The sequence below is a fragment of the Lissotriton vulgaris genome, chromosome 2_1 (assembly GCF_964263255.1).
Source record: "Lissotriton vulgaris chromosome 2_1, aLisVul1.2, whole genome shotgun sequence".
NCBI classification, from domain to species: Eukaryota; Metazoa; Chordata; class Amphibia; order Caudata; family Salamandridae; genus Lissotriton; species Lissotriton vulgaris.
Window position 1 is genome coordinate 1,746,231,549 of NC_141687.1, and position 12,353 is coordinate 1,746,243,901.

The window sequence follows — 12,353 nt, forward strand, 5'->3', positions numbered from 1 at the left end:
GTTTCACAAATTGTCTTACAGAACCTCGGACATAGTAGGCTATTTCCCAGAAAGCTTTGCGGCGTCACCAAAGGTTTGCTCCTTTAATCATGAAAAAGAAGGATGAGTTACCACATGCATTCCCCATGCTTGCCTCCTCAGACTAACTGCATATCGAAGGCTGAAAATGGTAGGTCATATACAGCCATGTATGGCAGCTACCATGGGCCTGCCAAGCCAAAGGACAGGTTTAAGTGACCCAACACCAACCATGCAAAACAAGTCGAAGTGAAGATGGAGGCAGGAGTAGGGGAGAGATCCTGAAACACTAAATGCATTCACTTTTTATGAAAAGGACTATTCTTCTCTCAGTAACAGCTAAAGCACAGCAAGTCAGAAGAGATGCATTGTTACCTGTGCACAATCTGGGGAGCACTGCAGCATTAAAACAGAGACAGCAAAGTACCTTGGATTATGCACAAAGCCACACGGAGCAAAGATACGAACCACAGCAACAGAGAGCGGCAATGCTAGGAAAGTGGAATCATCTGATTTTAGTGCAACTGGAGAGGAGGCATAAACTGTAGCCCAAGGTCCTGTGAAATCAGTTGAGCGCACATACAGTCTGAATACATGCAAAGAGTGTTAGAAACTGCCTCAACAGATGCTTGAGCATGATTAACTAGTTTAGTTTCTCTGTTTCGAATGGCCAATTTAGAATCCTTGAAAGATGTCACACTCCATTTTTCTAACTTCTGCGTCATCCCTCCAGACACGTATGATGTTACTCGATCTACATTACTTACAGTATCCTTGTTACTAGAGACTTCATGAGGCCAAACTCTGCAAAATTATGAAACCCTTGAAACATAGATGGCACATTGTCCATTCCACTAGCTCCCAGGTGGACCTTACCTGCTGATAATAGATCCAGTCCAGTATGGGGAACAGAATCACCAGCAGCACCCCACCACGCCTTCAGTATTACAATTCAAGAGCCTAGTTCAACACACTTCAGAACTACACAGAGCACATGTGAAGTCTCTATAAACTGCAGTATGCTTATGTAGGGAGTGTCCTCCCAATTACTAAGCTTTCAAAATACTCAAATTTAATAATTCAGTCAGTTTTTACAGGCAAACTATGTAAATATTAACTAAGGAATCTAAAGAGTATTTTTTTACTAGTGACTTGTTTTTTTAAATATATTTATACACCTCGGCAGAATCCTTTACCTGAATAGCACACACGTGTTAATTGCAATATCACAGAAGGTTAAAAGAAAGGGCATGCAGGGCCATTACAAAATGTAGTCAACCAAATGGAGAAAATTACATGGTTATACACATTTTATTAAATGGGATTTAAAACAAACGTCCTCTGCCTTTTCAAGGTTCTTACAAATGAGCAATACAGGACATAAAATATCTATTGAATGGATTCCTTCACTTTCTTTTAGAAAGCCTTAACCAACAATTTATTATCGATTGAGTCAGAAGTCGAAGCCCACTGCATGAATTCCCTTCTCTCCTTCCACAGGGAGGATTTTTATGAGTTATGCAGGTCATTTATTTCCAAATGCATCCTTTTCATGCATTGTGTGAAATGGATCATACATTTTATCGGACCAGTCGAAGGAACATACCAATTTTACAGATAGATGTATAAACTTTCAGGCCACAATAGGAGTCTTTCTTGGATATGAACAGGACCCCTATGTTTTCTGCTGGAATCCCTACAAGAACTTCATTACAATGATTTCCCCATTAACCGACAGCTACCCTAGGCCTATTTTAAAGTAAAACCGGAGTATCTTCAAAGCAAGGCAGAAACTTACTAATCTAGGAAAGGGAAAAGTGGTGGGTTTCAAAGGAATGTCAAATAGACACATTCTCTTCAGTGAACAATCTCGTTAAAAACCAGCAGTACTGACAGATGCCCCACAAAAAGTTCCTCTTTTTGTAAAATAGATATTTTGGAGAAAAAAAATAGATCTCAATTTTTGCAGTCGCAACCAGTGACCTACTGGGATAGAAGTAAACAAAAGAAAATTGGCAGTTGTTCTTTAAGACTTCTGCAAGGTCTCTAAAAAAGCACCTTGGCACCAGCAGTGGCACATGGATGAGATTTTAAAATGGGAAGAGTTCAATATTCTTGCACTGTCTCCAGACTACAGTTTGGAATAACAGTGGGGTGGGTCTAGGTTGCACGTCAATGTGACACTTCGAAGTGAAAAAGAACCTACAGCCCAATGTACAAAGGGCAGATTGCATGTTGTTGGTTTATGCCAAAAACTCGTTTGGAACCTGCCCTTCATTTTCCAAAGTTACCGGAGAAGAAGTAGGTCCATCGAGCCACCACACCTGCATGTTTTCTCAGAGAACTGACCATATTTTCCACTAGTACTGTTTCAATGCAGGGGTTCCATTTTTATAATAAGAATCCCATGTTAACCATTCTGTTCCCTTCATGAAAAGCAATTTCAGCAAATCTCTTTTGCTTCCTGTGTGGGCAGCGAGGATTGAATAGGTAAGTGTCTCCAAGGTCTCTAACCATGTTACAACCAGGCCAAAAGAACCATGAGTACCCAAGTCATGGCACCATTACAGAGGTAATATTCAAAATGATGTGCAAAGCTTTAGTGGTTGTTCCAGCCTATCAGAATTTAGCCTGCCACTGATTGAAAGTGTATTTGAATTTACAGATAAAATGAACCTCTCTTTGCAATAAGTCCTTGTGAATTATTTAATGATTACGCATCACATGGGCTTGGGCGGGAGGGTTCTCCTTTCAGAGTATATAATCACCTTACCTTGCATGCAGAAGAGCTAGAACTTTTAGAATAATAATTTCTGGAGCCCAGTCATGCTTCAGTATTCCAGATAGCCTGTTCCCAGGTTTTCAGCGTGCCCTAAAAATATTACTGAATCTCCCAACCATTCTACCCGTGCACCCATTTTGTTAATATTTCTGTTATTTCAGTGTACAATCTGGAAACGTCAGCATTATTTTAGCACTTTGTTAAATTGTGCTTTTTTCTATAATGTCCTGCCTTTACGATAGTAGCACTGTGCATGGCTACATGTTATCAAGGAAGGTGAGCAAGTCGATTTGGTGACTTCAAATGAGTTCTGTAAGTGACTGAGCCGAATTTATAAAAATAAAAAAATGACCCCCTCCCCAATGGGTTAGGTCAACAAGACATTAAGGTTTCTCTTAGACTTAGTGGTCTTGACAAAGAATGAAACAACTAACACAAGTGGATATGTAGAGTCATAAATATGGACATTAGCTAACATGCACTCATAAACAAACTCAGAAGTGTGAAATCACACAATATCCCCTCCTCCCCGCCTTTTGCTGGACCTTACCTGCTGGTAGTAGATGTAGGCTAGGATTCCTGCCAGGATCTCCAGCAAGAATATACACAGCAGCAAAATGAAGTACTGTAAAACAAGAAAACATGCTGCATGTCACCACTTGGAATGAATATTTATGCTTACTATTAAGGTTTTATGCTTTTTAAAGAATGCAATTTGTGGATCTGGAAGCAAATATCTCAGCATTCAAGCCCAACACGTGTATCTTAGGGAGCCTGATACCAGTATAGCTTCAGGATTTTGGGTGTTTCAGACAGTAGGGAGGTTCCAATGTCAAGCCTAAGAACTAACAATTGCATTAAGGTCTTAAATTGCTCATCAAGGATCAGAGGCCTATTTTCCCATGAGGAATTGGATGTTCTATTGTGCTACTAAAGTTAGAATGTTTATATGTGAGTGTAGGCTTGGATTCGCGTCTAAGACAAAGCTCAAATAATTGGAATTGTCCACAACCACGGACCTGTCCAGCAATTTTGAGACAGCAAGTGAGGCTTGGGCTGAGATGTTACTCTAGGGAGGGAAGAGTAGAAGGAATTCAATTTTTAGGGGGTACATTGTTTACTAGATCTTTCCGTCCTTCAAAAACGTGACTTTCAAATACAAATCAGAGTCATTGGCATACAGATGAAAGGCAATTTTAGCACATGTCAGTGGTTATACATGAGGCTCCATGCTTCAGTTTAAACATTTTAAAACTAAATAAAATGACATTTGTATTGCATAATGTCATAGTAACTGTATCAGAGCACGGCCAGACGATATCTTCTGTAATACATTTTTTGCTATCACTCCCCTTTCTCACCCAGATATGTAGTAAAGAGTGAGGAAGCCCTGGTTTAAAACAATCAATAGAGGCAGCTCCTATCTCTACCGCCTACCTCCAGAACAAGACTGCGTATGGGTCCTTGATGGGCTTGGTGATCCTACGCAGACACCTTTGCCACTATCATCAGGGCCACAACATAAAAAGGGGACATCTTGCCATTCACCATAAGAAAGTACTTCAATGGGAAAGCATGCCACCTTTCTTCAACTAAATCCATACTTTCTTACACACAGCATCTTTCCTCACACACTACTACGTGAATGATCCTTCCAGTTTTAAACTAAGCTTTCTCAACAGCTGACGTATTACACATCTGATATTCTTCAGGAAGAGGACTGAGAAAGCAGACAACACCTGCCTACAAGTCTAAATCGAACCACCCACCTCTTATTGGAGTACCAGTCCTCATTTGGAGCATCCTGCAGCTAAGAAACGTCAATCATCCAAGTTGTGGATGAAACATCTCACATCAAAGAAAGGGATGACCACTGGCGTTCAGTCCCACTTGATCGCTTATTCAACCTGGTCTCTCATCACGCCCTGATACCCAGCTCATAACATGCAACGGATTTGTGCGGCACTACACAGAGTTCTTTTCTCCTACCTTTCAAACGGACAAAAGCCGGTTTCTCAGCACCTCAAGCTGAACCAGACTAAAATCAAATTCATCCTCACAGACAACAGCACTGTACAAGCACTAATCCAAGATGTCCCTCCATCAGGGAGCTGGATAGATTCAGTCTCAACTCTATACAGGCAACACATCATCCAGATTAATTTCAAAAAGGGCTCTTGCTTCAAAAACTGCCTTGTCCAGAAAGCAATACAACATGATCGCAGCACACTTCTACAAATAATAAAGAAGTACTTTGCTTCATAAGGCTATGGAACTATATTCCTAGTATTGGCCCGCTTCAATAAGGGCAATGGTTTGCACCTCAAGTCTACCATGACCCAACTGAAGAGCATCTTACACAATATCATTTTTCTTAGGGGGTTAAAGGCTTATAACAATATCTCTCTCACATGGTTAGAACTCCGGGGCCTAAACACTGAGGCCTGATTCATCTTAAATATTGGCTGCATCAAACAAGGCAGGAGGGACGAGCCTACAGGGTCAAAACACTGTCCAGAGTCAATGCAACAAGAAGAACGAGATTAGTGGCCTTGAAGCCAAGATATGTAACCAAAAATACAAGGAGACCAGCTCCGTCAAGCTGCCCACTCAGGATCTGAAACAACACCACTTTATGTCATACATACACCAAAATATTCTGCGGTGAAGAAATTAGATACTTGCCCCCTTCAAAGCCACCCGAAAAGGCGACCAAAAACGATTCCTTCAACTTCAAACACAGTACCTTCATGTGCATAATCTTGAATGGTTTCTCAAGATGCAGTCTGATCTTTAACGGTTCACTAGCTATCCACGTGAATACACTTCATAGATTCAATCAATCAATCAATCAATCAGTGACACTTATAGAGCGCGCTACATACCCGTAGGGTCTCAAGGCGCTGGGGGGTGGAGGGGGGGGTGCCGCTACTGCTCGAACAGCCAGGTCTTCAGCTTCTTCCTGAAGGAGAGGTGGTCTTGGGTCAGGCGCAGGTCGGTCGGGAGGGAGTTCCAGGTCTTGGCGGCCAGGTAGGAGAAGGACCTTCCTCCTGTAGTCGCTCTTCGGATGCGGGGGACGGCGGCGAGGGCGTGGTTGGCTGATCGGAGGTGGCGTTTGGGAGCGTAGAAGTTGATCCGGCTGTTGAGGTAGCTCGGGCCTTGGTCGTGTAGGGCTTTGTGTGCGTGGGTGAGGAGGCGGAAGGTGATTCTTTTGTTGACGGGGAGCCAGTGAAGGTCTCTCAGATGTCCGGTGATGTGGCTGGTTCGTGGGATGTCGAGGATGAGTCTGGCTGAGGCGTTCTGGATCCGCTGGAGTCTCTTCTGGAGCTTGGCGGTGGTACCGGCGTAGAGGGCGTTGCCGTAGTCCAGTCGGCTAGTGACGAGGGCCTGGGTGACGGTCTTCCTGGTCTCGGTGGGGATCCACCGGAAGATCTTCCGTAGCATGCGTAGGATGTTGAAGCACGCCGAGGAGACGTTGTTGACTTGCCTGGTCATGGAGAGGGAGGAGTCCAGGATGAAGCCCAGGTTGCGTGCATGGTCTGTCGGTTTGGGTGCGGTGCCCAGGGCGGGAGGCCACCAGGAGTCGTCCCAGGCGGAGGGGGAAGAGCCCAGGATGAGGACCTCCGTCTTGTCAGAGTTCAGTTTCAGGCGGCTGGTCGTCATCCACTCGGCTACCTCTTTCATCCCTTCGTGCAGGTTGGCTCTGGCGGAGGCGGGGTCGTTGGTCAGGGAGAGGATCAGCTGGGTGTCGTCGGCGTAGGAGATTATGCTGAGGTTGTGTTTGCGTACGATGGCCGCGAGGGGGCTCATGTAGACGTTGAAGAGGGTGGGGCTCAGAGATGATCCTTGAGGGACGCCGCAGATGACTTCGGAGGCCTCTGACTTGTACGGTGGTAGGCGGACTCTGTGTTCTCCCGTCGAGGAAGGAGATGATCCATTCCAGCGCCTTGTCCTGGATTCCGATGTTGCTGAGGCACTGTACTAGGGTGCGGTGGCAGACCGTGTCGAAAGCCGCGGAGAGGTCTAGGAGGATGAGGGCCGCTGTTTCTCCATTGTCCATTCCGGACTAAACATCTGTGCAAATAGAAACTGTGCAACATACTCGCCCTGCTGGGTACTGGCTATCTTTGAGTATGGAATCTGCAGCAGTCAACATCTGCATTCGCTAGGCAATTATACTGAACAGTTGACTGTTTACTTCTGTTTGCCTCTTTTGACTAGAAGGTGCTTCTCTCGCTGGACTAAAAATTTGCGACTGGCCCACAATCAGTAACCGCCCTCCGGGCAAACTTCTGTTTTGTGTACATATTTTATTCCACCCGCATTACCTAATATTTTTTATGTGTATTTATTGTTGTTTGTACTTGAATGTAAGATTGTTGCGCGTCATATACTTAATGACTGGATCATTGCCTTGCTCGATTCAGTAAAGCGCTCCGATACCTTTGGGTCTAGCTAGCGCTATATAAAACTTATAAATAAATATGAAGATCTGGAATGTGCATCGGTTTAGACAAATGGGTAAATGTACAAGTAATGCCAGAAGCATGCTGTTTATTGCAAGAAATATAAATATTTAGTTGGAAGATTCGCTCTGCAAATCTCCTTGACCCTCATTTCCTTATCTACAGCAACTGAAAAAGCTTAAAAACAAGTTACATACAAATATTAAGTCCAGATATACTGTCAAATGTGGACAGGAGCCGATCTTAGTCAATGTTAGGGGGTGAGAACATGATATTTCCCAACAAGCACCACGATGTCCCCAACTAAAAAGGGCAGGAGGTGCCCGCACAGGTAGGGTAACTTGGCTGGGATAGAGGAATAGTTGTGAGCTATTTGGGCAGTTACATCCTTGGTGGCCTAAAAAATATGGATAAATACATAAGGCACAGCACCGGTTAACACAGCAACTAAATAGACTGGAGCAGTGTCATATTCATAAGGATACCTGCAGTTGTGTCAAATGAATACTGTTATTGTGGAGCAATGTGTGAGTTTATCCTGATCTGAGTGTTTTGCTGAGGTGGGAAACACTTAAACTTCTGAATTGTTTGGATCAGTTTTGGGTACATGATGGTACCAGGAATTATTATGAAAGTACTTTAGGCGAGGTGTAGCTGTTCTGCTTATGAAGAATCTGCTGGCTGTAGAGTTGTCATGTGGCAGAGAAACATGACGAGAGAAAATGCAAGCCCTATGGTTTCAAATATACATAGATCCCACATCAGTCATTTAGTAGGTCATGACATTAGCAAACATTGAGTCAATAAATAACCTCAAATGGGTTACCCTTCTTTTGATTGTTGCTTATACACAAGAAAGAAACTAGGCACACAGGACCAACCGGCTAGGCAATGGTGTCAAAGGACAGGTGCTCATTAACCTATCATCCCTCCAATATCCTGAGCAGCACTGGTAATTCTGCAGGGAGGCCAGGATGTACTAAACATTGAAAGTATAGAGTGTAGAGATTACGGCTTAACAGTGCCAGATCGGTACAGTGACGGACTGTCACCATTAATTAATTCCCTCCCATGACAAATCGCCTTCCAAATCGCAGCATTATCGTGAGAGCTCAATAACCCAATAGAGTATTAACCATGGCCCCAATCTCATACTGCTAATCCCTTGTCAACCAACTTCAATATCTAATGCACTAGAAGAGGTGGTTCAGAAATTGCCACCAAATGATGGAGATTCAGATCACACTTGTGGATTCATCTGAGAATGGTACTTTTCCCATCCGCCCATATCCAGCAACCCTGGAAGACTATGGAATTTTTTGAGTTATCACACTATTTTTAGAAAGCCGCAAATGACATTTTTAAAAGTATATAGCTAGATACCAGAGCAGAAGGGAATTTACAAGCAAACTTCTGAAGGCATATATACAGACAAACACATGCACGTACACGCCTACTGATTTTTACACAACGCAATCTCTCACTGGAAAACCTAAACGACAAAAGCAAGACTTAATATCCCTTAATTCGTCACTGGCAGGCAATGGGGCATGTATGCAATGTGGAGCATTGATTCGCTATTGTTAGAAATGGCGGTCTCTAGTGGACAATGGTTTGCACCTTTGTCCAAGTACGGACACTTCTTCCTAGTCAGGGTAAGGAGGATACACTTCTAAAATAATCCCTTCTCACCCCCTTGATAGCTTGGCATGAGCAGACAGGCAGTGTGTAAAGCATGTGTGTACACATACAGTAATACAGTGAAAACACTACAAATGGACACCACATCAGTTTAGAAAAATAAGTAATCTTTATCTAAACCAAACAAGTCCAAAACGACAAAATCCATAATACAGTAATTAAAATGTAATCCGTAGAAGGCAAAAACAGTTCTGTTCATAGCAAACTATGGATTCGACACTTTCAACACAAAGCACCTTGAATGAGTCAAAATTACAAACAAAAACAGCCACAGGGACGTTGACGCGTTGGTTCCTTATGCACAGGGGAGGTGATGCCTCGGTTCCTTACTGCCACGCAGGGGAGGTGATGCATCGGTTCAATACTGAAGGGAAAGTGATGTGTCCGTTTCTTTCTACGCGGGAAGGTGATGCATCAGTTTCTTACTGCGGCCCCGGTGTCCTTGTAGACCTGGCGCCCCGGTGCAAAGCGTAGGGATCGAGGATGCGTCTGTTCTCGATGCGGCAACAGTGCTGCGTTGGTTTCTCCAGACATGGTCCCACGATGCCTTGGTTCTTGCAGCCGCACAGCAGGGCCTACGTCAGAATCGGTGCAGTGATCTCAGACTTCGGTGCACAGGACTTGGTGCTCAGCGATTTCTCCTGCTGCAGGCAAGCCCTGCGTTGATTTCTTCAGCGGCACAGCAGTATTGCGTCAGAGACAGGTGCAGATGCATCAAGCTTCTCGTAGTTGCGACTTTTTTACAGCTCCCAACTGCAGGAACAACCTCCAGAGGCCCAACACAGCAACAGGCGCCTCTTGGCAGGTCAGAACTCCCAGCAAGGAAGTTCAGGGGAGCAGGTGGTGAAGTCTTTGTGGTCTACTTCAGGCACTTGGAGATATTTTTCAGGCATGATACACAGCAAAGTCTTTGTCCTCTCCTTGGCAGAACTAGCCACTGCAGGCCAACCCCCTGACAGCACACAGCAAAGGGGCAGTACTTCTCCTTCAGCTTCTCCTTGGCAGAGGTTCCTCTAGAGAGGCCAGAAGTAATCTAAAGTTATGGGGTCTGGGCCCCAATATTAATATTCCATTTCTCTTTATTTTCTAGCGTCAGAGAGGCTCTGTGCTCAGTCAAAACCAGTTCTGTCTTCTCTGGTGCAGCTTCCCGGCAGGAGGTGGAGACAGCATTGTGTAAGGCCGACCAGGCCCATTCAGGTGAAAGGAAATCTTCTCCCCTACTTTAAATGCAGCCCAGGGTTATGCAGCCCAGCCCTGACTAATCCAGGAAAGACAAGACACACCTCAAATCCCCTCCTCCCCCCGTTCCCAGTGGCTGTCTATAGTGAATGCACATCCCCAGCGACGGTCACTCCACAGCCAGACAGCCAATTCACAAACCAGCAGTGGCAGACAGAATGGCTAAGCAAGAAAACAGCCACTAACTAAAAGTGGTATTTTTGAACACTGAATGTAAAAATCATCCTTACTAAAACATGCATCTTTATATTCTGAGTTCAGGCATTCTAAACTGTACCTTCCTATCTTGTCCCCATGGAAAGTTATATATACAACATGTTATAAATAACGTCTCATTCTATCCTAAAGGACACAAAGCCTTTCAATAGTGAAAAACAAAAGTCACTGTAGTTCACTATCAGGACATGTTACACAAACCAAAACTTGTCCTACCTTTTGCAGACACTGCACCCTGCCCACAGGGGTACCTTGAGGCCTACCTTAAGGGTGACTCACAAGTCAGAAAGGGGAAGGTTAGGGCCTGGTAAGTCGGTGTACTTGCCAGGTCGACATGGCAGCACCAAATTGAGCACAGACACTGCAGTGGCAGGTCTGATAACCTTTTGCAAGGCTGCTTGTGTGGATGGCACAATCAGTGCTGCAGGCCCACTTGACTTACAGGCCCTGGGCACACAAAGCGCACTGTACTAGGGACTTAGTAGTAAGTCAAGTAAGCCAATCATGGAAACACCAATCAATAGTCCCAATTTACAGAGGGAGCACTTGCACGTTGGCACTGGTCAGCAGTGGCAAAGTGCCCAAAGCATCTAGACCAGCAAAAACGGAGTCCAGCAGACAGCAAAAACACAGGAGGCAGAGGCAACAATACAGGTGAATACCATGCCAAGGACACCAGGTCTAACAGCTATTCATAAGATCAGGGTTTGAAGGGGATAAGGAAACAAACGGCACACTCAAATAAAAAAATAAAAAAATGTAAACACTTAAAGGAGTTTACGACTATCAAACAGAATTGTGTTTATAAACCTTAGAAAATTGACTATTGAGTACAAACCTGGAAGGATCTAAACTCAAGTATTGCATGATTCATGCTGCAGTTTGTGCATCACACACCAAGCTATTATGTTGTGCTTGGCACTTGAAACCCACAGGTTACACAAGATCTCTGCAATAAAGGCATTAACACACTGAGCTATATTACACATTGTAAACACAACTGTGAACTATTGTTTTTATTTATTTATTTAAAAGTTTTACATAGCTAGACCCAAAGGTATAAGAGCGCTTTACTGAAATAGGAGCAAGGCAATGATCCAGTCACTACGCATATGACACGCAACAATCTTAAGTTCAAGTACAAAGAACAATAAATAAACATTAAAATAAATTGGGCAATGCGGGTGCAGGGATGGAGAATTCCAATAGCCCGACACCCTGGACATATTGTTTGAGGTCAAGGGCAACAAGTTATTATGTGTATTTTGTCCTTGAGACAAGTAGGCCCAACCCCCTACAGCACAAACACTTTGGCTGCCAGTTTACAGTACTACATTATGGCTCAAGGAAAGGCATTGCCTGCAGTTAAGGTAATATTTGTGTCCATGTGTTAATGCTTCTTTTCAAACTTGTATTTATGGCTCATTAATGCAAAGTCTTCATTATTAGGGTGAGCGCTCTAAGTAACTGTTGTAAACTCAGACTGCACTACTGACATTGGTTCCAGTATAAAAATGTGCACACACTTTTTCAATGTTTAGCAATATGAGGTTATGTATAGTGCTCCCAGAAATGGTAGATGCAAATGTTTGCAGAAGCCTGAAAGCATGTTTGATGATTCTTTGCTTTCGAAATAAATTTTCACAAAATAATGCAAAAACATTTTGCTAAACTACTGTCAAATTTTAGGTAACACTTCTTTGCAGCATCATTTAGTAAAATGTGTTGATGTATGCTAGTGTTTCCCCAAAATATTCATAATGGAAAAATCAGTGTAACTAGTTTTAATAGGATTATGGGAAACATAAAAATAAACAAGCATTGGTAACGCCAGTAGATCTAAAATTGTTAACCTTTTGGTTTTGTCAATGTGTGACTTGTTTTGGCATGGTTTTTGTACAACCTTATTGGTGTGGGAGCTGCGGGGCCCT

General features: G+C 43.6%; 1 protein-coding gene across 3 annotated transcripts in view; it reads right to left on the minus strand.

Moving 5' to 3' along the window:
- The window catches only part of CD151 (CD151 molecule (Raph blood group)), a 161,687-nt gene that overhangs the window by 37,291 nt on the left and 112,043 nt on the right, over positions 1-12,353 (minus strand). For all 3 annotated transcript variants that reach the window (XM_086957747.1, XM_086957749.1, XM_086957748.1), the window contains one exon: positions 3,351-3,425. In XM_086957747.1, the coding sequence (XP_086813873.1) occupies positions 3,351-3,425 (75 nt within the window). The remainder of the gene's footprint in view (positions 1-3,350; positions 3,426-12,353) is intronic.